A 27,820-nucleotide genomic window follows, 5' to 3' on the forward strand; every position below is an offset into this window, starting at 1 on the left:
CAATTACTTGTTGAATTTTCAGCACCAGGATAACCCCTTTTTCACCAGTGTCAGTGAAAGAGAGGAAGCTACACATGGATATTGCAGAAAAAGCAACGAAGGGACACTTTTAGGGAAACCCTGGCTCTGGACATGCAAAAGCATCTCTGTTCAAGAATACACTGAAGCACACAAATGCTATCCTAACCATATGTCTTCTGAAGATGTGATCCAGTTATAAATAATAATTACATGTAAATGAATGCACAGTTTTCTTTATCTGAATGCTTCTTAACTGAACATTTTAAATTATTTTTCAAATTGACTGTCATCTCACAGTGACTTTACAGACTTAATCAAAAGGATTAGTCTGAAAAGTCATTTCTGGCTAAAGCTCAGCCACAGGCAAGATGCATGAAAGATTCTGCAAATTATTTAAACAAGACAAACCTTGAAAGTGGAGTTTTTATACTCTTTGTTGAAACTTCCTCAGTGTTCTCTTCCTTCCTCCATTTAGTTATTGAAAGCATTAATATTGTGAATTCCCTCAAAGCCTCTAATCAACTTTTTTCAGCTTCATTTGTGTTACAGGGTTAGCTTTTTTTTAAGCTATTTCTTCCACTCTCTGACAAAGAATGGTACTGCAGCACAAACATAAATGCAATACATAGAGCTCAAGTATTTCCATGCAATTCTGTCACCCTCAAAGAAGATGAATAGCAATTCCAGTAACTGTTCATACACTGGACATTTATATTTACTATCAATGTCAGTAAAATAGGGTCAGAAGTAAATTCATAAGAAACAGTTAACCTCTTAATTGTCCTGATGAAAGACAAAGAGCAGTGCATGTGGCAATATATTTTATTTGCCAATTTATTTATACAGACAATGATTCCATTATGTTCTTGATGCTTGTTTTCATTTTTCTTTCTCGTTCCAGTTTGGTCATTTATGAGATCTGCTGTAAGTCTTCTTTCATTTGGCTATGTTACAAATTGAGATATCCACACTCCATATTTTTTGATGGGTGAGTTTTTTTCTATACTCTAAATTTTTAAATATCAAAAAGGCAAAGCCCTCTGATTTTTTTAAAATGGGTTTACTCGTGAGAGAGTTTCAACATAAAGAAGGGACTGCCCCAGCAAGTCAGTTGCATGTTTTCATATACTGACACATAAATATCATACAAATAACCACTGCAGAAAATCCTTCAATAGCTGCCTCATAATACAAATAAAGTAGGTGGACCACAGAATCACAGGAAGTTTAAGGACTGCAGACATCTCAGAACACATACAGGGATAGCTTAATAAGATAGACCAACTTCCTCAGAGCCTCGTTGAGTTGGATTTTGCAAATCCTCAAGGATGGGGAGTCCACAGCTTCTGCCACCATCTGTTTCTGAGCTGAACCACTCTTTCAGCGAAGGATTTTCTTTTCTTAAGTTCTGTTCAGTTGACACAGATGAACTCTACTGTTTAAGAAACAATGCCATAACCTGGCCAGCCACACAAGCCTTACCTGGGCACCGGGGAGTTTTGTGGGCCACAGCAGTTCCACTGATAGGACGACCATTGGGAGTGACACACCAGCAGTATCCAGTGTAACTATGGCACTGAACCTGTTAGAAATAATATGAAACATATGCAGTTTGTCAGACATATGTCTGTTATCACTCAGTGTTCATGACACGAGCACTAAAGACTACTCCAGTGAACAGTACTAGCAAAAGTTAGAACAATAAACCATAATGGGCCTAATATCAGCCTTACATATGATTCTTTATCATAATGAAGAGTTTATTTCAAGCAAAGTGTGGTAGGTCCTTCAGCATCCAATGGAAGAGAAAACTATTGAAATATGTGGTTGTTTACTCCCTATTTCAGCAGAGTGAGGTGCAGGTGTTATGAAAACCTCACAGTGAAGATCCTCAAGGGACAAAAACTGTTCCTGAAACCAAAAATATCAAGGTTTTTTCCACATAGAGAACATATTGTTCCACCCACTGAAGGAGCAGGACAGAGTGCTTCTGCCAGCATTATTCATATCCCAAGCTGTCAGAAAGGAAACTCTTGGAATTCCTCTTAGAAATCAATTGCGTTGTATTTCCTGAGGGCCAATATCACTTCCCTTGCAATGCTTAAAATGAGGATTGTCTTCTGCACTACTCTGCAACTAACATGCAGTGCAGAGGCAGCAGAAGGTGATCTTGACTGGGATATATATCACAAGATAAGCTACCGTGTCCCTTCTGAATTCAATGATCTAACCTAAGGAAATTCGTCTCAAGAACATATGCTTGTGCAGAAATTCAGCTGAGAACAGGGAAGAATCCCATATGATTCATGCTTTACTATTAAGATACGGACACTGCTCACAAGATTTCTGGTTGGGATCAGGAACAGATCAGAAATTCCAAGCATTTTACCATCTGATGAGTATTCAGGGGGCTACAAGAATGACTCAGCTGCCGCAGCCTAGAAGAACAGGGAGTGTATCACATGAACAGCAGTAATGTTTGGCTCTTTTGCTGGCCAACTCTGAAAAAAAAGAACGGGGACTCGACACAAAACATGAATTTTCCTTCCATTTTTTAACATCAATGTTAGCATAAATGACATTTCATTTTGAAATTACATTTCCTTCAATACATTAGTTCTTCTTCATCCCCTGCAGACACATCTATTCTGACTTTCCGGTCATGCAAGATACTGAATGAAAAATTTTCAACCTGACTGTATGTGCCATCATCATTGCATTCTGGGATAAACACTTGTTGAAATTCTTTGCGAGCTTGTTCCTGGGTGTACTTCCTCTCAGCCACACATCTGGAAATATCTAGAGAAAGGGAGAAGACAAGTCAGTTGGATGATGAAATACAAAGAAAAGATATGTGATAACCTAAGTTAAGAAAAAGGAAAAGGCTCTGAGACCCACAGAAAGAGAACTGGAATTATAATCAGGGAAAATGTACAACCACTTGCATTTTTTTTTAGGAAACAAACCCAATTCAAAACAATAACTTCTGAGCAACATTGTTTTAATTCACCTCCATCACCTGCACGATAGTAACATTTTTTTTGCTGAGTTTTTGCCATCTCAAAGCCAAGAGACCACAAACTGAAGCACAGCATGGAAGGACAAAACTGGGAGATGAGATGGAGAGACTGCCCCAACTGCTGCTAAAGGGCAGAAGCCCAGAGTGGCCTTCTCCTATCAATTTAACACAACTATATCTGCCACTTTGTGCCCTACAACACTGTTTCAGTGCTGGTTGCAGCATTAGCTTTCTCAAGCTTCAGGAAAGGCAAAGCAGGCAGCAGCATAGGTGCTTTATATTTCCTACTGTGACTCTGCATGCCTCTTAATTCAGTCAGGCAGCAATCTGTTATGATTACAGAAGTGCTGACCAGGCTGGTAATAAACATAAATTAAAATCTACTGTACAGCAGAGGGGCTTGTTAGGGAGGTGAATCAATAATAATTTTGGACACGCTTAATTCATATTATGCTAAAATTTAGTTTATGATTTAGATGTGGTACAAGTCTAAGCCTAGCACATGGTGTGGTCCATGGTGTGGTTTCTTGCACCATCTCCTGTGTTACTTCATACTGGTCTACACCCCAGACAAGTTAGCAAACTATACAGCTTTAACTCAGTAGAGTTTCTATAGTTTAATATATTATATTGTCTTATAAATATATACTACACATTACAATTAGACAGCCAAAGCATGAGAAAAGACACATACCATATACCTTTTTCTGTTTACAGCTGCTAAAGATTTTAGCATGTTGCTGATGCAGAACCAATAGTTCAGAATCTGCTCCAGCTAAGCAATTTCAAGACAAAGTAGAATACCAGGCAAACTTAAGGTAGTATTAATGATTTCAAGATGTGACTGTAACATCTGAATTAGAATGCTCTCGAGCATACAAGCAGATAAATTTGATGCTTCTGATCCTTGCCTTGTTGAAAGACAATTGACAGTTACTGGCTAGTTCCTTCCTGGGGCTAAAACTGCTCAGTTATTACCTGTGAGACAGGGGTGTTGTGGTGATTCATAATTTTATATGCAGTTCTTAGAAAGCACAAGTACAGGCTTTCTAGTCCATGCAAGTTACACATTGCACAGTATCTGAACAGTGAAGTAGGACCACTTCCACGTCCCCATTTGACACCAGCATATTTTGACATTAGCATAAAAATTCTCTTCAAGTCCCAGGCAATCTGGTCTGGAAGTGTAGCATAATGAGGACAGAAACTGGCCCTCAGCATCTGCATCCTGAAAAGAAAATTGGGGCCCCTTAATTCTAATCTTCATCTTGATTTCCCTTCATGTGCACTACTTCTGTGCATTAGCTTACTCTTCATACAGGAGCATTCTGTGAGTTCATGTTGGTAAAATGCCCAAAATACAATTAGTTTCACTTTGAAAAACTACGTTTCTGTCTTAAAAGCATTAATGTATTTATTATACTGTTCCAGGAGGGATATTCACAGAGATGCAGTGTTACCTAAAAGGGACAGAAAAGTTCAACTCTCTGGAAAGGTGAGAAAAATAATAAGGAATTTAATTAATTGGTACTCTGATACTTTCACCAAGGGAAAATTACAGGCAATGTACTGTGCAGCTCAGGTAAGTCTGTTAATGTACGCACTGCCAACGTTTTTTGGGGAAAAAATAGAAACATTTTAAGCAATCTTTGGTGTCATAAGCCTACTTCTGAGCATGGTTTGGTTATACAGTACTTAATAACATGTGGTTTTAATGTAGCTAGTATTTTAACTGGAAATAAATCACTCCTTTGTTGGACCTCGGTCCTCGTTTTTCTAGAATGACATGTGGTTTAAATGTCTAAAAGGAAAAGTGATATAAATTCCATCACATAAGTCCTCTGGTATAGTACCAGCAGGGTTATAAATTATCTAATGTTTGAATTATCATAAGAACATGCCAAGGAGAAAGAGAAGTTCTCCAAAACTGTCCACCACTTGTTCCTAAACAGCCTGATTCTCTAAAGGCCTCTTACTTGTGGATGATCTTATGTACTTTAAAATCAACAATGACCAAATTTGTGGAATATAAAATTCACATTTGAAGCCCTATTTTTTAAAATTATATAACCATGGAAACATTTTAAAGCTGTTGGGCATTACTGTGCTTCAGTATACCCAAAATAAACCCATGAAGATGATATCACGTTAAGCATCTGGAACTGTGTAGAGTCAAAATATTATTCCCAGTTCTGTTTTTTTTTATTTCACCAAGGTATTACCACAGGGCAAGAACTAGAACACAGAGATGTGGTCCAAACCTCAGAGAAGAAATTTGATAGGGTGGTTAAGATAAAAAGAAGACATACGAAAACATTCTTCCTCTGAATATTAATGAACATTACATTATTAATTCAGAGGAGCTTCCAAATAAAACAACACAGAAGCCAAAAGAAGTGATAATATTTTTTTATAATAAATTGTTAAGATTAAACCATCTGAGCATCTTTCTCTGTGTCCTGGTTACAATACCTTTGAAATCTAGTGTGATATTTCAAACAAATTTTACAAAGGAGAAGAATTCAAGAGATTTAATGCTAGACATTTATGCAAAATAACAACTGAAAAAGAAGGAGAAAATTAATTCTTACCATGACTAGGAAAAAGGCTGAAACATGAGCTCACATCAAAGTATTAGACAAGAGACAGTTGTAGGGAAACCTTGCAGCTCCTAACAGGCAAAAGTCAATGGTCAGTGAGACCCTAATCCATAGGGAAGCAAACTTTTCACATGGCTGTTGCTCACATTCACTCAGTGAAGACAAATGTAGGACTCATTGTGCAAAGTCCTGTGAGTGCAACCAGAAAATTCTTGTCTCCAGGCTCATCTGTGCACCTTGCACAAGTTTAACTACAGAAGATTACTCACATGGACCTCAAATTAGTAGGAAGAGTCTAGGTTTAAGTGGCTTGCCAGAAGGAAGTTTGTAAGAACATTGACATCTAAAGGGATACCAGTGAAGTCTCTCACATACAGATTCAAGTTTCCTTTTTATCTAGAACAGGAATAATTCGCATCAGGATAGATCCACCACTGTAACTTAGCACCAGGACTGCAAAGCCAGCTAGAGGTTTAAGACAAATACATCTTGGGGTGTATAACTGAAGACAAGTGCATGGGAGTGGACAGAAATACACAGAATTGAGGACATAACAGAGTTGCAGCTGTTTGGGGAAGTCTTTCTGAATAGTTCTGGTGAAAATCCTGGTTTCCAGAGGAGACCAGTGTCTGGAAGGCACAGGTGAACTATAAAGCCATCTTAATTCTGTGCTAAGCTTCTCTATGCAACAGGGAAGACGTTCAGCTATGAAGTGAAGCAGCACTGGTACACCACTGCAGGATCCAGAAACGGATTCTGTCACACATGACACCTGGGAGCACAGGACTTGCTGCGACAGCACTGAAGCCAAGAGGAAATTGCAGTATCCAAGGAAATTCTAGAGACAGAACTAGCCTCACAAACAGCACTGGACTGACTTGGAACTAATCTCATTTTATGCCTTATTTCCAGTAGTAAAGCACCAAAAGCATGGAAATTCAGAAAAAAAAAAAAACAACAAGAAAAAAAAACCAACAACAACAAAACATCAACTTCAATTCTGCTGGCTAATCCTTGAATACTACATCACACAGAGAGAAGTTTATTACTGCAAAGTAGAAGTTTATCTTTAAAAAATGACACAAACTCATCAAGGGTGTAAACACCATCTCTCAAGTGACATTTAATACAATTGAATTTACAGCAACTTTGGGGCTCCACAGGGACATCTAACTCAGATTCTCTCATGGAAAAGTAAACAGCTTGCCAAAAGAATAGATAAAACTCCTGTAAAGATTTTTATTTAGTTCATCTGGTATTTCTTGTTTTGCTATATATTTCAGAAAGAATAAAAATACCTTTCCCAGTCCCAATACACTGAGCAGACTTTCCTTGCTTTCAAAGAGAGCACTGTGTGACACAAGCTTGTTATGTATTTATGCATAAAATACACTTCATGGTTTATTTAGTTTTTTATTGTAGATGGAATGTCCTGCTGAACAGATCAGAAACATTTACCACTTTGTTAAAACTACTTATAAAGTGGTTAAACCTAATCATTTGAAGAAAAAGTTCCCTTGAGGGCTTTCCACAGATACTTAGCTGTTCTTATGCTAAAGAGAAAACTTTTCTAAAGTCACATAGATGTGAACAATCAGACCTAGTATAGAGACACATAATCCATTTTCTCTGTAGGTTTTCCTTCTTGCCCTTCCATTATGCCAGAACACCTATACACACTTGCTTGCCTTTAAAGTTATAAATATACAGTACAAGAAACTGTTTAAAATTAGCTATCCACCTGAGCACTTCACTGTCTTAACAAGGAACCAGAATTTTTTTTCTACTTCTATAATTCTTCCCCACTGCTGCACCCTTTTGCTAACTAGCAGTGATATAATAAAGTCGAATGGTCTTAATTTGTAGTTAATTTAATACAAAAATGTTTTATTCAGAGCAGAAGACACAATTTGGTTTACAACGCATAAACTACTCATAACATGAAAATTTTCTACGATATTTGACCTGGGTCCTGGTATATTCCAAAGAACTGATCATGTCTACCAACAAAGCATATAAATAGTTGTAGCCTTTAGTGATAGGAAACTCAAAGCAAGCCATACATGCCCAGAGTTTCAGTTTCAAAGACGCAGAGATTATTAGTCTCTTGGGTTGGAAAGGATGTCAGCACGGATATTTATCTTGACATAGCCATAAAATAAAGACTTGCTGCTTTCTGAGAAAGGCTGGCCAACTCTTTCACTACTTATTTTTATTGCTGCATTCTGGATTTAAACAAAACAGCAGAGCAATCTCAGCCTAAACTCTCTTCTATTGGTTTCTAACAGAGGCAAGCAGTGTGGGGTTTCTTCATTGTTTTCTTTTTCTCTTTCACATTTTGCAACCACCCAGCAATTTAGATAGCTAAGCTTTAAGATAAAATAAGGAATTCCTTCCTGGATTCCTTCTTGGCAGAATAATATTTCTCTCAATTTGCTAACAGCCACATTTGGAGAAATATAGTCTGACTAGAACTGAAGCAAACATTTGCAAGAAAAACTAAAACTACCGCTTTCTGATTTTTTACATACCAAAGGCCAGACTAGGCTTTCCGAGCAGAACAGAGATAAATACTTTGATGAAGTCTAAAATGGGTCTATTTATAATTCTTGCACTGAAAATCTGGGAAGGTTTGCAGTCAGTTGTGGTTCCTAGTCTTCGGTGCATTTTTATTTCTCTAGCATTAGTAGTTTCTACTTCACTTTCGTAAAGTAGGTCATTTGATACTAAATCTGAAACTTAAATGAAAAATACGTGACCAAAAATGAGAAGAAAATTAAACAAACAAACACAAAAAATATTAATGTCATACAATTGCAGAAATACATATTTGACTAAAAAAGACACCTTTTTATGCCCAAAAATGTTCTTATATGCCTTGTTTCTGTGCAGTTTGGCTTTGACAAATTGTGAATGGAGAAACACTATCAAGAAAATTTTAAGAAGAGATAAATTCCACTTCAAGTGAATTGTGGATACTATTCCATTGTTACTTGTCCTGTGTTCCATGTATCAGTAGACATATTTAAAGAGAGAAGGACATTCCACAAAAAAGATTTCAAACATACTGAAAGCTTTATCCACTCCCATTAAATACCTACTAGAAAATATAATCAGAAGCCAACTTTCTTGCTTTCAGAGACCAATAAAGTATACTTTCTGTAAGCAGAGATGGTTGTTTTTTTCACTAAGATGTTAGATCCTTTGTTTCTCAAATTATCACTTTTACTAGAGTGGTATGATATGTGGCTTGATACATAATGTAAAAGAAGGAAGCTCAGAAACAAAATTAGGTTGCTGCTGAACAGTGTATCAGCATTGCCAGCATTACAGTCTGGAAACTTGCAGTTATCCAATAGATTAAACACAGTGTCTACAGTGAGAAAATATATCTGAAAAAGGAGACAACTCCTAGCAAAAATTATTTTAAGATAAAAATCTGACCTATAATGAATTTTTTCCCACTAGGTTTCTTTTTTTAAAAAATCCAAATTTATACCACTTCTCAATGCTCTCTCATTTTAACATGTTTTTTTCTGAAATAATTTTTTAAACTCTGCATCCCTCTTTTTTTTTTCTTTTTTTTTAATTTTTCCTCATAAAATATGAGGAAGAAAGAAAAGGGAGACTAGAAAAAGGAGAGGTGATGAGGACAAGTGAAAACTGTTCTGCTTTCAGACTATGCAAGCTCTGTGTGTGTTCAGGTTTATTTTACAGACAGACAGCTTGCTCCAGTCCCACTTTCATTAATTTCAGTTAAGAAAAAAAACAAACCTACTCACTATATCTTTCTCTGTCCAAATAAAACATCGGGGGAGCATGTTCTGCCACCCAAATGAAGCCCACACGGCCACCTTCTAGGCAGCAGGTGGACTGGCCAAGCCAATATCCCTGCCCACATGCTGACCTAAGGGACATGCTCAGACACTGCAAGCATGTCAAGCTCACACCTGGCTTGCATGCAGACCTGGGCTTGAGGGTAGCCTCCGCAGGAATACAAAATCAGTTCTTCAGCTAAGAGGCAAGAGTAATCATAGCATCATAGTGTGGTTTCGGTTGGAAGGGACCTTCAAGATGACCTTGTTCCAACCTCCCTGCAGAGACAGGGACACCTCCCACTGGACCAGGCTGCTCCGAGCCCCATCCAATCTGGCCTTGAACACTTCCAGGGAGGGGGCATCCACAACTTCCCTGGGCAACCTGTCATAATGTCTCATTGCCCTCACAGGAAAGAATTTCTTCCTAATACCTCATATCTAACCTAAATCTACCCTCTTTCAGTTTAAAACCATTCCCCCTTGTCTCCCTTGCAAAAAGCCCCTTCCCAGCTTTCCTGGGGCCCCCTTCAGGAAGGCCACTATAAGGTCTCCCTGGAGACTTCTCCAAGCTGAACAGCCCCAACTCTCAGCCTGTCTTCATAAGAGAGGTGCTTCAGCCCTCTGATCATCTTTGTGGCTCTCCTCTGGACTCACTTCAACAGGTGTTCCCCCAAAGGATGCTTAGGTTAATGTATTATGGGTCCAAGACTAATTTATGAGCCAAAAAGCCTACTGCCCAGCAATGTCTCCCTTTCTCTTCATAAGAAGAAAATCATATCAGCATGTTTATCCAAGGATGGAAAGGTATATAAATTAATATAATTTCAAATCATTAAAGCATGTCTTAACTCATTCATTATAATTTATACTAATAATTCAAATAAGTTAAACTTCTCACTGAAACCCCCATTTTAATGAAAAAAAAAAAAAGCTGAATGTTTATCTCTTTAAGGAAAGTAAACAGCAAATAGTAAAATACCTCTTTGTGAGAAATTCCACTCATATTTTTATGTGATTCATTATTTATGTGAATTGTGAGAATGAAGATAATACCTTTTGTTATGTCTATGATAGCCCATAAAAGAAAAGGTGTTTTAAACAGCTAGGCTCTTTAAGATACCATAAATTAATTAACCTAAACATGAGCTACCTAGGATTTCCAATGGAGAAAGGGAATCTATATAGTTGTAGAATAACAATGACACTACTGTGTGTGATGGCTTTCCTTGGTGTGCTCACGAAGCAGCAAGGCCCTGCTGGGGCCACCACTGCAAATACTGAATACAAATGCTAAGTGCCAGCCAGACTGAACATCAAGCCTCTCATGGCTTAAATACCTCTCTGTGTAAAAGCCCTTACTTGGCCATTTGGAATGTGGATCTCTCCAAGCTGTGTCCCCAGTCCAGATTAACAGTTCACTGTGAACACAGACTACTGCTACATGCTGACAGTGAAGTAGAGAAATGAGATGTGAGTTGGCAGTTGACATTTTAAACCTCTAGCCATTAAAAAAGTCTTATTCTAGTGAAGTATTGCTAGAAAAGCCAGAAAATCCAGGCACCTCAGCTGGGATGTTTCCAGAACTCTATGTTATGGCAGAGGTACACTGGCAGGCCTGTACATGTTGACTTGTTTTCTCCATTGATCACAATGTCAGAATACCAAATATTATTACTGAGCCACTTACTTTATACATTCAGAATATTAGTCTCCAATATCCCAATTATTGGCCTGGTACAATCACTAAATACAAACTGAGAAATGGAATAAGTATTCTCACTGTTATTTGAGAAACAAGACGAGAAAAAGAAGAAGAAAAAAAGTTTTTCTTTTGAGTGCATTACGTTGCAATTCTTGCAGACTACTTTCAGGGAAAACTTAAGTTTTCTTCTTAGCTAACTCTAAAAGGGACATCTCCATGGGAGATAGAGTCCTTGTATTTCAGATGAAGTATTCCCAGCAGTCACAGATTTCCAAAATGCAGTCACAGACATTGCATGTGCTCTTCAGCTTCCTCATTACAAGTTGGCCAAATCTCAGCAAACATTCATATAAAGATTTCAAATGCTTAAATAATGCTTAAATAAAGTTCCAACTACCTGAAATCAACTGCAGTGTCACCTGTTCACAATTCACCCTTACATCCTTAGCAAAACTGCTGACTGAACTACTGGTGGCTATTTCTCACTGCTTGATGGTCCAATAGAGAGAAAACCTGTGCTAATCCCACTAGACACTCCTGTTACAGTTGTTGTTCACTTTGAATCAGCTTACAGACTTTCTACACTTGAGACCCTAAATTGCTGAGATAGGTGATGAAAAGCTGTCTAAAAGGATCTCTAAAAACTTCATTGATCCTTTAGGAATCTTTCACAAGCCTAGCTGGGACTAAAGGTTGTTATGTCCAAAAAAGATAGAAAAGTTAGTATGCTATTTACTGTCATGGAAAACTACTTGAAAAGCATACAATTATTTGAAAACTGCTGCAGGAAAAACATGAGTTCTCATTTTCAAAGTTCACGGGGAAAAAAACTTGTTCAGTAGTAGGGAGTAAACAGGGTAGCAAACCTGATAGATTTTAGCACAGATGAAACTGGTAAGAGGCTCTAGAAAGGAGTTGAAGCATTCTCTCTTGTTTGTTTTTTTTTAATTCTTATTTTTATTTATAATGCAAAATTTGAATTACAAAAGAAAATTTGAGTATTCTTTTACAATGCTGTTCTACAGTGTTAAGACTAAATTTTTCCTGAATAATTCTGAACACTTAACAAAAATAAAACACAAAAAAAAGAAAAAAAAAAAAGAAAAAATACGTAGAAGATGGTCCATGAAAAAAAAACAAACGCAAAATAACTTTTTTCAGACTCATCTACAGTAATTTGTAACAGACATTCAGCCTTACATTTGTAAGATAAAAGTGCAGATCTTCACTCAAGCAATGGCTTTCCCATTTCCACTGGGGAAGATACTTTTTAGCTGATGCCTTCTGCATTTCAGTTTCCATACAAGCACAACCTTTTGGAGTAACCTATACTATAAAATATAAACACGCCATCAAATCCCCATTTTGCATAAATGTAAAAATGTAGCTACTGGCTCAACAGGAGACTGTAGTGCTGGGCAACGTTCTACTCATAACGGCAGTTGCATCATTCCAGGATAAAAAATTAAAGAGGTTTTTTTTCAGAACAAGACTTTTCCCCTCTTTTTTTTTATTTTTTCTTATTTTTTGCAGACATAGTAATTCTGCATGGTTGCTTCTATTCTCAAGACTAAGAAACTTCAACTTGTACATCCTGCATGCACTCACAAAGAGTGTCAAAGTCTTGGTCCTGTAAATTACAAAGCCTTCCTGTGTGACATCCAGAGCTCACCAGTCCAATCCTCACCAGTTGCAGTGGAGAGAACATGGCTAAGTGCTCAGGGACTTGTGCACAAGTTTGCATCACTCATAGGAACAGATCTACCCCAGCATGGGTCAAGGCAGACCTGTAGGAGAAGCTAGACTCACTTCTCAGGTTGAGCATCTGTAAACCCCTGTAAGAAAGTGGCTCCGTGCATGCTGCCTGCTGGCAACAGTCCATCTGACCTGTAAGCCAAGTGGATAAGCACAAGTGGGAAAGCACAAGCTGGCCTGTGCTCAGAAAGTGCAACAGGGAATACTCTACCAGCCTGCCTGTGTAGGCAGCCATACTGTGTCCCAGCACTGCTTAATTGATTAGTTTAGACTCTGTGTTTCTCTGAATAGTTTAAAAGCAATCATACTGCTTTTCCACTTCTGGTATTTTTTTCTTGCTTTCTCTATGCTGGGCCAGATTTACCGTGAAGCATTTGTGTGTGTGGGCAGTGGATCCCACTCACAGGTGATACTTTAACAGTCTCCCTAACACAAATAATACTTTTCACCTGTCAACATATATTTATTTATTAGATTCATAATCTTGTTGCACAGTAAATGTCAGTGTCAAGTAAGTGGCAAATCTCCTGAACTTTAAAGTCTAGATTTTGTTTGGAAAAGTAGCCAGAAATGTGGCTGTTCATCTACACTTTAGATAGATTATTTGATGACTGAATTTTACAAGATCCTAACTTCTTACTGCATTTCAAAGCTTAGCAGTGGATTTCAGCAATGTCTGGAAATGTACTGGAGAGGGGGAGGGAAAGAGAGAGAGAGAGAGAGAGAAATATTATAAAATTTTGTAAGGTCTTCCAAAAAGCCCACTGTCACAATAGCCTATTTTGTTGCTAATTTTTTCAATGGTGAGTTGTTCTTCAGAACTGAAGGGAAGTTTCAGGGTTCATTCCTTTTCAGGTTTGTTTAACCTGTTTCAGGCTCTGCTATAGCCATCAGTAACTAGAAGGCCAGGAGTGTGAGAAAAGAAAAATGTATAAATTCCACCACTGTCTTCTGCCCTTTAGCTTTGAGATCCAGGCCTTAAACATAGTTTTTCTTGCAATGCTAAAGAATTACCTGAGCTGTTGCTGTGAAGGAACTTTGAGTTAAGAAAAGAGAACAAGCATATTTAAAGCAAAATATCTCTTTGTAACTACTACATTTAAATTATCAGAAGCAAAAAGAGATTATACATGTTGAGAGTACGTGAAGAGGATAAAAGACAGCCAATCTAAATTTTACTTTTGCAAGAAAAAAAGACACAGAAAAAGAAGACATCAGTCTGGTGATGGTTCAAACTCCCTTATGGAGTCACAGTTCTGAATCTATTAATAAGAAATGGTAAACTCAAAATTATTACAAAAGACTGTGGATATAAATTGTCAAGGTGTTTAGATTTCTAGTGAATACACTGAACTGAACAAAACATTATTAACAAAGTTTTCAAATAATGAAAATGGTATCTGGAAATACTTCCTTTTCAGACAAGATTATTGTGGAGTCAATAGAAATTTTTACATGAGAAGAAGACAGGAGGAGGCAGACTGAAGACTGCCTTTTCTGATCAATGATGGAATATCAGGCACAGATTGAAAGTTCTGAATCCTGTACCAGGGATTATCTCTTTTCTCCCTTCACAACTTCCACATGCAAACATGCATGTTTCTTTCATGTTTTTCTGCATTAGGAATCTCAAAACTTGCTTCAAAACCAATGTTTCAATGTCTTAATTTTTTTTTCTTTTTTTTTTTTTAGGGGGACAGATGAACACTTCCAAAAGTATTTGCTTTCATTCCAACACAGAATGAAAACAAATTCTGAAGCCTTGAAAGTTGCCCTGAAATGGAACCAGCACTTTTTGGTTAGCCCTACTAAAACAAGCCTGGTCAAGCATCACCTGCAACAACAAATTTCACTACTCAAAAGTCACTGGCTCAAAAGAGGTCTTAGTGTGAGGACCTCCTTAGCTCTTTCAGAAGAAATTTTGATGTGACTACCAGAAGTAGGTCTAGCAATGCTAAAACTGAAGCTGCAGCTGGGACAATGAATCACCTTTTTCTTCTCTAGAACTTGTTTTTACAGCTTGAAATATTTCTGATGATTGCAGCCATGGGTAAGAATAAAGATATTGGTCACGTCAATATTTAAGACAGCTTTGATTAAATAAATAATACTATGAAAACGTAAAATGAAAAGAGCACTGATCTCTTGCTGATATTGACCAAGGATGTTACTGGTAACAGTGTCTATTGCCAATCAAAAGTTATTTAGATATGAAGGTGATGTTTGCATTTATTTAGCTGAGAGATTAGAAGCATCTGATAGATGAGGGCATGATGTGTACTTGCTATTAGCAATACTGAAGCTGCCTAAGGTGCTGAATTCCAAGTCTACAATTGTACATATACCCTACTGATTAATAAATAAACAGCAAATGAGCACTTTTCCAAATAGTAACTGTTGACTGCAGAAAAATTTGCTGGCATCGCTGGGGACGCCTTCAATAGGGCACCTCAATGCATCTTTATGGATAAATTTTCTTGCAGATGACATTGTCAATATAGTAAGAGGAAAAAAATAAAGAAAAACATTCTGTAATACTAATTTCCATTGAAGTGCATAATGCTGTAAAGTATAAAATTAACAAAGTGCAAAATAATTCTCTCTGCTGTTCATGAGTGTAACAGAAGCTCTGTCTCAGGTAGCTTCATTATGTTATCCTTGTTCACAAAAGTAAATAGATCCATCTGCTAATACAATGGCTTACTATGAAAGGGCTGAAGAATGAGCATAGTGTTTCATCCAGGCAGAAGATGAGACAGAATGTCTCTTTGAAGCAGTCTTGATGCTTCAGAGGTTTGCTGGAGCTAATGGAAAGAGATTAGGTGGAAAATTGCCTTCTAGAGGTTGAATCAGTGTGGTCCCTGGGGTTTTCTTCCCCCCACCCCTCTCTTTTGGACAGAGAGAAAGGGAAAGTAAATCTTTATGGCCAGTGCTGTTCTTACATTTTAAAAAGAGGATCATTGTGTTGGGAATCACCCTACACTTCAGTAAGGAACTGTGTTCACTAACACTAGGCTACTCTAAAAGTGAAAAGGCTTAACTGTGAATACTTTGTAAGTATTGGAACTGAAATGCTAGGGTTGCATGTTGCACAGTTTCTCTAAACAGAGGTCCAAAGTAAAAGAATGGATTATGTAGGCAGGAATGGCCTGTGAGAGCTTTAACCATTACAAACCGCTTCAATGAATTTCACAATTACATTATTTGAGAGTAAAACAAAATTTTACTTAGTAAAAAATAATTTCTACATACTTACATTAGTGGGTTACTTAAAAAACAAAATAAACAACAACAACAAAACAAACAAATAAATAATAATAAAAATAATAATTTTTAAAAAACAACAGTAACCAGCAGATACTGGGTTTTGGATATTTTATTATTTTTCCCATCTCTCAAGGATTGCAGTTGGGAAAAACAAGACTGATTTTTACCATATCTAATGCAAAATACTAAACTGCAGCAGACAAGAAACCAAAGGGACATACAATCTTGAGAGTTACTCTGAGCCTGCCAATAATATCATCCTTCAGAACAAGGGCCTAACCTTGCAGTTTCCTTAGTAGTGATTTATTATAGTGTAAGTGGGTGCAGGAGTCAGACTTTGCTGATGGGAAAAAAGATTGCTTTATCTTCATGCAGCAAGATGGATTTCAACTTGTTTTTAGACAAATCTTCAAGTATAGCGGTCCTGGTTGTTAATACATAGACATTTTCAAAAACAATTTAAATTCTATTATTTTTCATTATGGTCATGTAAAACTTTGATTTGCTCACCTTTGCAGTTGCCCCGGTAGGCTATTTCCAGCTGTGGGTCTTTGCATTTTGCTCGCTGAAATTCACACCGGGACAGAAAAGTTCTTCCATCAGATGCACAGAGTGATTTTTGAGGGGAACCTGCACAGTCCAGGCTGCATTCTCTGTCTTTATCTTGGTCCACTCTCAAAAACTAGAAAAGATAAATTCATGCTGTAAGAATGCTAATCTCATGTGAAAACTACTCTGTGATCCCCTTCCCCAGGGAAGGCATGTAAATATTACCCATAACTGAAAAGAAAGCTTTGCTTTTTTAGCCTATTCAAATAATAGCTGATTCATTATATCTGCTGTTATTCAGCTGCTGTTTTGAAACAGTAGAGATTGCAACATTTCTGTAATATACACTAAATTCACTATGGCATTTAGGAAATCTCTGAATCTCCTTCAACCATTATGAAGCTGAGAACAGTGGGTCTTCAGAGCAAAAACAGTGACGGCAGAAATATTTTTCACAACAAAAATAAGACAGAAATGGAAATATTTTCTTAGCTATGCATTAAGTAGTCAACAACAGCAAGCTGAAAAGTCTAAGATCCAAGATTTTTAACATCAATACTAATCTAAAATTATACCCCTAATATGTCCAATATTATAGTCTTAGTGCAAGAGGCCTGAAGAGAAAGTGAGTGAGGTAGGAGAACCCTATGAAGCCCCTTATGAAACACAAAAGATCATTTATTATTGCAATGCTCATATTAGAAATATGAAACAGAAACTTAAGATATATTTTATAGAAATATTTGAATTTGTGCATATGCTGTTCTGTAAAAGTACATGCCGAGATTGAAATGTTCCAGATTGCAGTTTTTCCATTGACCACTCATAATGTGTTGTCAATCAGTTGTCATTCCAAAGTGCCCCATCATGGGCAAGTAGAAAAGACAAAACTTGAACCAGGCTGTGTGCAAAACAGTCTGGAGTCAATTTTATTTAAATTGTTACCAATAAAGAAAAAAAAATTAAAACCAAAACCAAACAAAAACAAATATTAATTAATTAATTAATTAACACACCTTCCGTCTGCTGTTTTGAGCATGGTCTGAGCCTTGGCATGAGTTGCCCATGGCTGCAATTCCCCAGGAGCGTCCCCATGCCAGCACAAGTTGCCCATGTGCCACAGTTCCTGGGGGCTGTCCTTGCACCTGTGGGGATCACCCATGGGCTACAGGATTTTTTTTCTGGACTGTCACAGGGCAGTTTGTATCCTTCTTTCACAGCAGAGAGCCCCACAAGACCTCTGCTACTCAAATCCTGCCAGTCCTGCTCAGTGTTCCATGCTTTCCCCGTTTCTTGAATATTCAGTCTCATCTGCTCTAGAAGACAGTGAGTAGGCACAGGCTGGCAGAAGTTATTTAGGTTGTTCCCATTATGAATTTCAACAGCCACTCCCCTTTCTAGTTCTGCCACATTGAACCTGGTCTAATTGTTCATCCCTCCAACCCCAAGACTGCAGATACAGCTGATGAGTTTAGCATCTCTGGCTCTATGGAAAGCAGGAGCTGCTGACCCTGAAATACACCGCCAGAAAAACTAATTAGTTCTGATGCAGCCACATGCCAGCCAAAACCAAATATAGTACTTTATCATATGAACTCCTGAAAATCAGGGGCTAAGGAAGAGGTGAAGTCAGTATGAATGAGGTAAAATCAGATTAATTTTTCTATCATTTTGCTGTTTCTGAATAACTATAAAATTATGCAATGCATATAGCTACCAATTAGTAACTATTCTTCCACGCATAAAAAGGCACCTGACAGAAGGTCTTAATCTAGCTGAAGCACTGGTTTCATCCATGCTACTTCATTATCATAAACCTCTGGTACAGAAAATGTTGAACTTCAGATTAGAAACTGACACTACTAAAAGGAAAATTTCAAGGGGGATAAAAAAAAACCCCAAAAGAATAGTAGCTAAAAAATTCAAAAGAAATTTGCTACGTATAGTTTCCCTGCATTTCATTACACACACACACACACACACAAAAAGTATAAAGAGAGCAATAAATCTCCATAATCTTCATACTTAAACTATAGTCTATTTGCATTTCCTATCACTCAATGTGAGGAACTACAGATGCCTTTCTGGAGAGTATGCCTGAAAATGGAGAGACAATCTCAATGATATAACTTTAAAATACTAGTCATGTTGTTGGATTTTTACCAGAATTTCTATACTTTAGTGATGCCGCAACATTAAAAGGAAAGCTTCCTTTTCCCGATTTTTTTGAGGAATTTTTCACCTTTAAAAATAATTGGCTTCAGAAGAAAATTACTCACAAATTACACACAAACCCCAAACCTTTCTTCCTGGCATTTAGATATTGAGCTCCAAAAGTGGGGAAGAGATGTTCCTCTTCTCTCCATTTCAATGCTATTTTGCACATCCTTATTGCTGACAGAAATTAATAATTAACTGAGCTGAGTGGGAAGGGAGAAAAATTGAAGTAATTTCCCCTTACCTGCAAAAAAAGCAACAGTGAAGACACGCTTCCAGTACTCTGACCAATCTCCAAATTATGCTGGTCTCCAGGACCCGCCTGTGTGCCCTGATGAGCTACAGGGCAGAGGGCTCCAGTGAGGTCCTCCAAGTCTCCCTTTCTTGCAGGACTCACGGTTTAGGCCTATCAAGGACTATGAAAAGGACTTATCAAGGAGAAAAGGACCACATGAGGACTTTCCAGTCTCCTGCTCTTCCTCAGACTTCCCTCTGGATCTGGTGATGTCAAGTCCAGTGATCTCCCTCTTCCTATTTAGTGAAGCAAGGATCTGAGTAAAGCCTTTCTGAGTGCGTAAAGCTACCCCTCTGTAACGGCCAGGCACTTTGCCATCCTTAATTTATCCTCAGCAACATCCCTGTTGAGCAGGGAATTATTTTGCAAATGCACAGGAAGACTTTGTGACCCACAGAAAATCATGTGGTAGATCAGGGAACGGAACCCAGACACCAGAAAAAATATCACACACAGCAACAGTCTAGCCTCTGTCCCATTTTTCTCCCAGAGTTTGCTCATGTTTTCTGTTTTGAGTAGTTGTAGGAGTTAAAATGGGCATGCCTGATCACAGTGGACAAACCACAGTAACACAGTGGACAGAAAATCCTCTTTATCATCTGAGGAACAAAATCCACTCCCTTGAGAGCATGATAGTACACAGATAAAGCTATATTTTAAAGGGTATTTATCCAAAGAGTTTTATTTTTTATTATTTCAAAGCCTTAGAGGAGATTAGGGTAAACTAAGGGTTCAAGCATATTCAAGTAACCTGGAAAAGCAAAGGATGAAGACATACCCGGGAGACAAAACCACTTGAATAACTTGTTGGTCAGCCAAACCTCAGTGGAGAATTTGGGTTATACATTTAAACAATTTCCACAGAGCTAGTGTAACCAAGGGTTTTAAGAGCAGGAAGGACAAAAAGGCAAGCAACTGCAAGAAAAGACAGCACACAGGAGAGACTAGCAAATGTACTTTTATAAAAATAAAAAATAAAAAAGACAGGAAGTATGATTGACATTTGGAAGATACTCCATTGTCATATTTACTACAGCAACATAAGATGATACAAGTTCACATCAGCATTGCTTGCCCACACATAGCCAAAGGAATCAATAAATATACTAAAATTATTAGAAATGGTGAAATAAACAAGGGTATTTCTCATGGGATTTGCTATTTATTTAAACAGGAACAAGCAGAGTCAGTGACACACAAACTGGGATCATATTGATGCACATCCTAGAGCTCTATTTCCTGTGAAAATATTCCTTTTTATTAAAACAGGACAGTTTAGAGAGAGAAAAAGATGGTTCTAGGTGGACCAGAAGGTGACTCACCTTGAAGACTGGCTAATCTATCTTTAAGTTCTTTTTAACAAACAAATCTGTTCATGTAAAAATATGTGATTCACTGAAAGACAAGCTTAAAGCAGCATTTTTGTTGAATGCTGGTAGCAACTCAGATGAAGCCAACAAGAGTTGACCATCCTGTAGGGAAACTATTTTGAACAACAAGCAAAAACTGGACAGTTATGGTTAAACCCTATAAAAAAGAAAACCACTTTTAACAGAGGTGTTTCTGTCCCTAACAATACAGAAACCAGCCTGGTCTAGTTTCAGAAAATGGTTTTCAAATACAAACTTGAGCTCATGCTACAGATTAACAGGCATGACTCCTCAACAGAGTCACTTTAACTTATCTTCTGCTTAAAATTTTTATATAATACATTTTTTTACAGCTTTCAATTTATTTCAGCCTTTCCAAAGCATTATACTATGCAACATCCAATTTCTAAGGGGCCTACTTCTCTATGGGAGGCACTGCTCTAAATTCTTATGAAGCATTTCTGAGAAGAAAGAATGATAATGGGACTATATCAGAAAAAAAATGCCATTATTAAATTTACCTCAGTTAATAAAACCAAAAGTCACTATAAACGGCATGTACCCACTTGATAGATATTGATAAAACATTATTTACTGACGTGTTTCAGGCATCACAGAATTCCGTATTTTCCTTCACTGCCTCACACACCAAAGACTCTTAAAATTGATTGAAATGTGCCCCTCTACAGTGCCATCCATCCCAGTGATCTTTCATCCCTCTTTTACCGGAGTTTGGTAACACTGGAATTTTCAGAGTATGAACTAGTAGATACCTGAAACCTTGCTTATACTAGTGAAAATTATTTTGACTCTCTTTTCCACTCTGCTTTATCTTGCAGCTTTGTTTTTGTCAATGCTCCCGCATCTGGGCTGTGGATGGTCAGAAAGTTTTTTTCCTCAGCCACAAGCAACATGTTGCAGTCCATAAGAAAGTTATTCCAGTACCTCATCAGTAAGCATTCTATGGTTTCTTCACTTTTCTGTTAAACCATTTATGAAGACAGCATGTCCACAGGCTTGTTCACTGCAATGGCATAACGTATATCTTCTCTTTATCTTACACTATCCACTTTTATGTAGGGATTCAGTGTCATTCCCTCTGATCCACATCCTGTCACTACATCCCTGCTGGGGCAGAAAAGGTCTTCAGGATGAAACTCATCATATGCACATTTGTGCATTTCCAGCACCCAAATCTGGGATCCCACTGTCAGTAGAGCAGAGGTACCCTCTTTCCACCTAAGACCACCACAAAACATACTGGGAAAAAAATGTTGCTTGGTCAGAGAGAGACAACAACTGGGGACATCTACAAGCCAAATTGCCAGTGCAAGAAAGAAGAGTTGAGAGCAGTGTTACAGTCTGGTCATGGGGAGCACACGCAACGCTCTCGTTTGGAAGAAAAGTTGATGACATGTGTACTTCGGCTGAAGTGTAAAGATTAGTTATTGAATCTGGCTCACAGCCTTTTAAACAGTAAAGGGAAATGTTCTGCTGTACATTTCACAATATAGTGCACAGCTGTGGATTGTCTTTGGCCAGAAGCCACTGTCATGAATCTGATCAAGGCAGGAGAGTGTCCCCCAAATTTTTATTTATTTACTATTATATTTTTTCTTTTTTTTGGGCCAGCTTCAGTCTAAAAACGGTTACTTGCAGTCCTGAAGAGCCTTCCATAACACAAACAGGCTGCACACAAACCATAGCTAATAACTATGCTAAACCTATTTTTACTTTGCCCTAATGGAAGTTTTCCTACGACAGCCGAAGACCCAGAAACTGCTTTTCTGTCAGTGGAGAAAAACTCCATTCTCTTCTGTGAGATCAGGATGGAGTCTGTGCATTACGAAAAGGAAAGGCCTTCAAGATCATGGATTTGGACAGGAGGGGTTTTTCTGTTACTTTCTGTGGGCCACTTAGATATATAGACGTATAGACTTTTCCCCTGACCAAGTGAAAACTCCTACTTCCAAATCTAAAATGAAGTTCAAGGCTGCTTGAAAAATAGGAAAAGAACACTTCATCTTGGAGGACTGAGGGCCAAAAGGCCTGAAAAACAAGCAGAAGAGGAAAAGATGGATGTTAGACATCACAGGTTTGCTTGGAAAAGCCTAGCGCAGCCTGCGGCTTTGAAAGGCAAGTGCTTTATCCTGCATCTGGTTACTGTAAGATGTTGAATAGAACGGTCTGACTCCCCTGATGCTGGCATGGGAGGTCTGTGAACAAGCTATGGAGCAGTGTGCTCTAAAGTGGCTCTGTGCTTAGGCCTTTGTGCCGTTGAAAAAATGTGCTGATTTCCAGTGATTTATGTAGCCATGCTGTTTCTGTCTGATAGCTGCCTGAAGGGCAGATGTGGAAATCTCCAAGCAAGGAATATTTTGCTCCCTCCAGGCTCGACTACAATGGAAAAATGGGTTAGAGAATAGGAATACATATGTGTGTGTATATATTTACACACACTATTGTGTGTATATATCCACATATGCAGGCTATAATATGTAAAGCCATATTCCCGTGTATATTTCAGACAAAGGCAATGATGTTTAAGTATCAGCATTCTACAGTCTGCCTTAGGGAGCACTCTAATCAGCTAGTGTCTCAGTTATACTGTTTTATTAATATATCACAATTTTTTTCAATATTTATTTTTTCACTCTTCTTCCAAGAAATGAAGCAGAAGGTACATTTATACAACAAAATCTACTTTCAACCCAACACCACAGAAAAGCATCCAATCCTATTACTGAAATTAATGGAAAACCTAAGTTCTCCTTATGCATTGTTGAGTTAATTAGGACAGTACTAGAAGATACGTTTAAAATGACAAGTCTGTATAACAGCTGTACTTAACCTATCTTTAACAGATTAGTTCACTTTGTGATGTCCCACTGAAGCAAAACAGTCCTTTGAGACTGTTCCAGCACAAGCCCTGAGCTGCCTACTTCAAACTGTGACCTCCTTCTATGTCCAGACATACAGAACACCACCATTATTTTAAGCTTGCATGGAAGAATTTACACAGAAAGCCACCACACACAGTACTTATGAAACACTATTCTGATGAGCCAGAATGTGCCTGTTCCTGCTATTATAGCAGGCAAGACCATTTGCCATTACAACAAAGACCTCATCAAAACATTTCTTTGTCTGTTCTCAATGGTAAGGGTTCTTGGTGTAAACCAGAATCTTTCCATTATATTCCACTACAAGTGAGCAGACTACTGACTTCAATTAGATTATCTCAGACATCTAAACAAGAACATTTTTCCTTTAAAGTTCATTTACTCCTGTTCACACAAATAACCCCTATTGCAGCCACAATAGTGCAGCGCTCTCCAGGGCAGCAAGGTCTTTAATGTGAGGGTGGTGGATCACTGGAACAGGTTGCTTAGGGAGCTGGTGGAAGCCCCATCTCTGGATACATGCAAAGTCAGGCTTGATGGGGCTCAGAGAAATCTGTATTAGTGTGACATGTCCCTGGTTATCTGACTACAGACACCCCACCACCTGCTCTTTGTCTCATTATTTCTCATTAAACTCTTCATGTGTAACTTACGTCATCAGTCCTCTTTCTATGTAAACTTTTGCAAGGATGATTGAAAGAATTGGCTGGAGTACAAAATTTCACTGAGTGGTAAGGTGGGGATTGAGTTTGCTGAGGTTTTTGTTGGGTTTTATTGCTGTGATGGTGATGCTTGCTGTTTTTTTTAACCACGTTTGGGTCAGTACCCAAAGTCAGCTCCAAATTACTTATAAATTAAGACAGCATTATGCTTTACTCCCTCAGTGCAGAGTGCAGTAGAGCTCCTGGAGATACTGCCAAAACTACAAAACAGCATTATCTTGCTACGAACAGTGCAGAAAATTGACAACATGATTGTGCTTTAATTGATATATTTTGCTTCACCATGTTATCTTTTAAATGTTTACTGCTTTAACACTCTGTGTGTGTGGGGGGGGGTTAAGTAAGTTCTATTTTGCTGTATTGACAGAGGAGTGGCAGGGCTGCATGTCAGCATAACCATCACTACTTTTACTGCTACCATTACTTTCTTTTTACTGCTGCTTCACAAATGACTAAAAAAGGCAAAACATCTCAGTTGTGCAACCATGTAATCTAGGAAGGACTGAGCTGAAACTGAAGCAAACTGAGTGAAACACATTCTTTCCTGCTTTGAAGAAAGGATGGACAATTTATGACATATGCAATCCCAAGTTTTGTCATTATCATATCACCAAAAAAGTTCCTCCCAATAGCTCATGAACTTAAGAGATTTCAGGTGATTTGGTGACTTGAGAGTATTTCAATATTTCTAATCTACTATGGATTAATTATTTTGGGGGCTGGGGAGGCAGGAAAGCAGGAGGGTTGGGACATGGGGAGCAAATGGACTCTGTAAGTGATAGTTAAGCAGATTTTTCTTCTATTTATTAGTTTTTATCAAAATGAACTGAATTCTTTTTGTCTCTGGAGGCATAGCGGGAGTTACAGCAAAAGAGCATTCTGTGCTGTTTAAGCATCCTTAGTGTATCAGGAAACACTACAAGAACAAGTGGTCCAAACCTCCTTTTTTCTCTTTCTATTTGGGTTTGTCTTGAAACTAAACTTCAAGGTAGTGCAATCATACCTATTGAAGGGCTATTCGCTTGAATAGCTTAATTCTAGGATCTGTGTCCACCAGGCAAGGTAAATAGACAGATTTCATCAGGACCAAGTTTGAGCTCCTACCGAGTAGCACTCAGCCCTGCTCAACTATCCTTTCAGAAGGACCTTTCACCAATTCAGTCAAATGCTCCTACAGTATAGTCTTTGGAAGCACAAAGCAATCACTTCAAATTAGTCATGCCAGAAGCTGCAAAGTCTATGTATCAGAAACAGTGTATGAACAACTTGTTGGCATCGATCCCATATAGCTAAAAATTAACTAATGGTCTTAATTTTCAAGACACAATAAACACTGTCAGTGAAAATAAAACATCCTTTACCTGACTACATTCATTCACTTCCAAAATTAGGAGTCCTCCATAGTTCACGAAACCACCTATTTTTGCAAACTGAGCCTAGTGTATTCACTATAGATAAAAACAGCTCATGCATTTAATACTGTAGGTGTTTAGAAGTAATAAAACTGCACTACAGCAAGGACAAATAGACAGCAACTTTTTTTTTTCTTCCAAAAAATAGGTTACCTAGCTTTTTAGGGATCAAAACATTTTCCTGTTATTTTTATTATAGCTATTTTGGACTCCAGTTTTACATAAACAGCTGGTTTCTTTCATTTTGCACCATCAAAAAAGTTAAATGGTATCTAAACTTAAGGTATCAGCTTGCTGTATGTGTTGCAGGAAAACTGAACTGCAGATTGGGATGGAAAGCATGACAGTACAGTGCTGAAAGCAGCACTGTTAAAAATGTGGTAATGAAAAAAGACAACTCTAATCAGGAAGGTGGTGTACTTTTTATGTACAACTGCTAGTTGAGAGATCTCAGCCTTTTTCTTTCTTCAGTAAATATATAGATTTACTTTCCAAGTGTGCAGTGGCATTACTTCTCCTGGTTTCAAAGTATTACCAGCAAAGTATAGGGGTTCAGCTGACCCAAAAAACACCTATGGATAAACAGACCTTGGGTTACCAGAGACAAAACAATCAACCATAAATTTATACTGAAACACAAATTGAAAGGATTTCTAATCTGAAGGTATTCTGTTCTGCATGGACTGCAATCCACTAGTTTCTAGATGTGTCATATGTCCAGTGTTCTGCATTTTTCCCAAGTCACTGGTAACTTTATGCCCTTTATTCTTGTGGTATTGTTATCCATAATCTTTTCTTTGGCGAGTTGCTGTCAGTTATAGTGTTTCTTCTCAGTTGCCAGAAGTCACACAGGGAGAAAATAAACAGAGAAACAGTGGGATGCATTGTCTATGTATTGAATTATCCTCTAGTTTACTTAAGCTTTTCATGAGTACTGACCAGACTTTCAGAATACAAGAGGGCTAGCACAGTCATCCTGTTAGCCAGTTTCCTCAAACACAGCTAAGCTGCCTGGTTGGTGACTTTAATGACCACAGTTACGATTAGGGAAAACAGACACATTTTACTTTTTTAATCTTTTTCAAAGGCTGCTCATATGAAAAATATTTTGGCTTCTAAAATATTGAAAAGCTATTTTAAAATGCAAACAAAATCTAAGCCAGATCAACATTTCTATATTTGAGGGGTTTATTTTAAGATTAAAGAATATTAACACACACCCTTAAAGTGTCTGAGGTAGCTTAAAACAATCATACTAGGAACAATGACCTATAAATCAAAATCATAGAATCACAGAACAGTTTGAGTGGGAAGGGACCTTAAAGATCATCTAGTTCCAACACTCCTGCCATGGGCAGGGACACCTCCCACTAGACCAGGTTGCTCAAAGCCCCATCCAACCTGGCCTTGAACACTTCCAGGGATGGGGCTTCCACAACTTTCCTGGGCAACCTGTTCCACTGTCTTACCACCCTCACACTAAAGAATTTCTTCCTAATGTCTGACCTAATAAGAAGCAGTAGGCTGAACCTTTGTCTCAAAGGCCAGAAACCTCCTCATCCACTGGTACAGAACATAGGACATGTGAAACAATGAAGATATGCTTCTAGATGGTCTCAAACAGGGAGCTGTTGCCAGCTTCATTGTTTCCTGGAACCATGAAAGGGAGACCTCATTCCCAGCTCACCTCTGCCCTCTTCCCACCACATGTCCCAACAGCCACCAGCTCTCCATACCAGTCCAGCACCAATTAGACTAGGGGTGTCAAAAAGACAACTTCATAAGCTCTTACCTCAGTGAAAAGGAAACAATTTATTAAAATAATAGGGGGACCCGCTGAAAAGCTAAAGTGAAACTGTACTGGATGCTGACTTCAAGACTTGTAGGGAACAATCTCCCTTTGTGGGGAGACAGAAAGGCTCAGCTAAACAGGGCTTTTCTATATCTGAGTTTCTATGCAACTCTGTTTAATGCCTATCATGATCAGCAGGCAACTGGCCACTCTCCATATGGCTGGTTGCCTTCTTTTCCTGGGGAACTAAAGAACACAGAGGGCATCTCAAATGACGAAGACACAGTATGAGACAATATCACAACAGAGCATTTCTTTTAAAAATTTAAATCAAGTAAGCAACTGATTCACGCAGAGCAGAAACTTGATAAGACATCA

At 38.0% G+C, this 27,820-nt stretch overlaps 1 protein-coding gene across 4 annotated transcripts in view; it reads right to left on the bottom strand.

The window, feature by feature from the left end:
- SMOC2 (SPARC related modular calcium binding 2) overlaps positions 1–27,820 on the bottom strand; it is a 141,584-nt gene that overhangs the window by 77,905 nt on the left and 35,859 nt on the right. For all 4 annotated transcript variants that reach the window (XM_051614735.1, XM_051614737.1, XM_051614734.1 and 1 more), the window contains exons 2-4: positions 16,693–16,864; positions 2,714–2,820; positions 1,504–1,603 (exon numbers count right to left, since the gene is read on the bottom strand). In XM_051614735.1, coding sequence (XP_051470695.1) covers positions 1,504–1,603; positions 2,714–2,820; positions 16,693–16,864 — 379 coding nt within the window. The remainder of the gene's footprint in view (positions 1–1,503; positions 1,604–2,713; positions 2,821–16,692; positions 16,865–27,820) is intronic.

The sequence above is a fragment of the Apus apus genome, chromosome 3, assembly GCF_020740795.1.
Source record: "Apus apus isolate bApuApu2 chromosome 3, bApuApu2.pri.cur, whole genome shotgun sequence".
In the NCBI taxonomy this organism is placed as follows: domain Eukaryota; kingdom Metazoa; phylum Chordata; class Aves; order Apodiformes; family Apodidae; genus Apus; species Apus apus.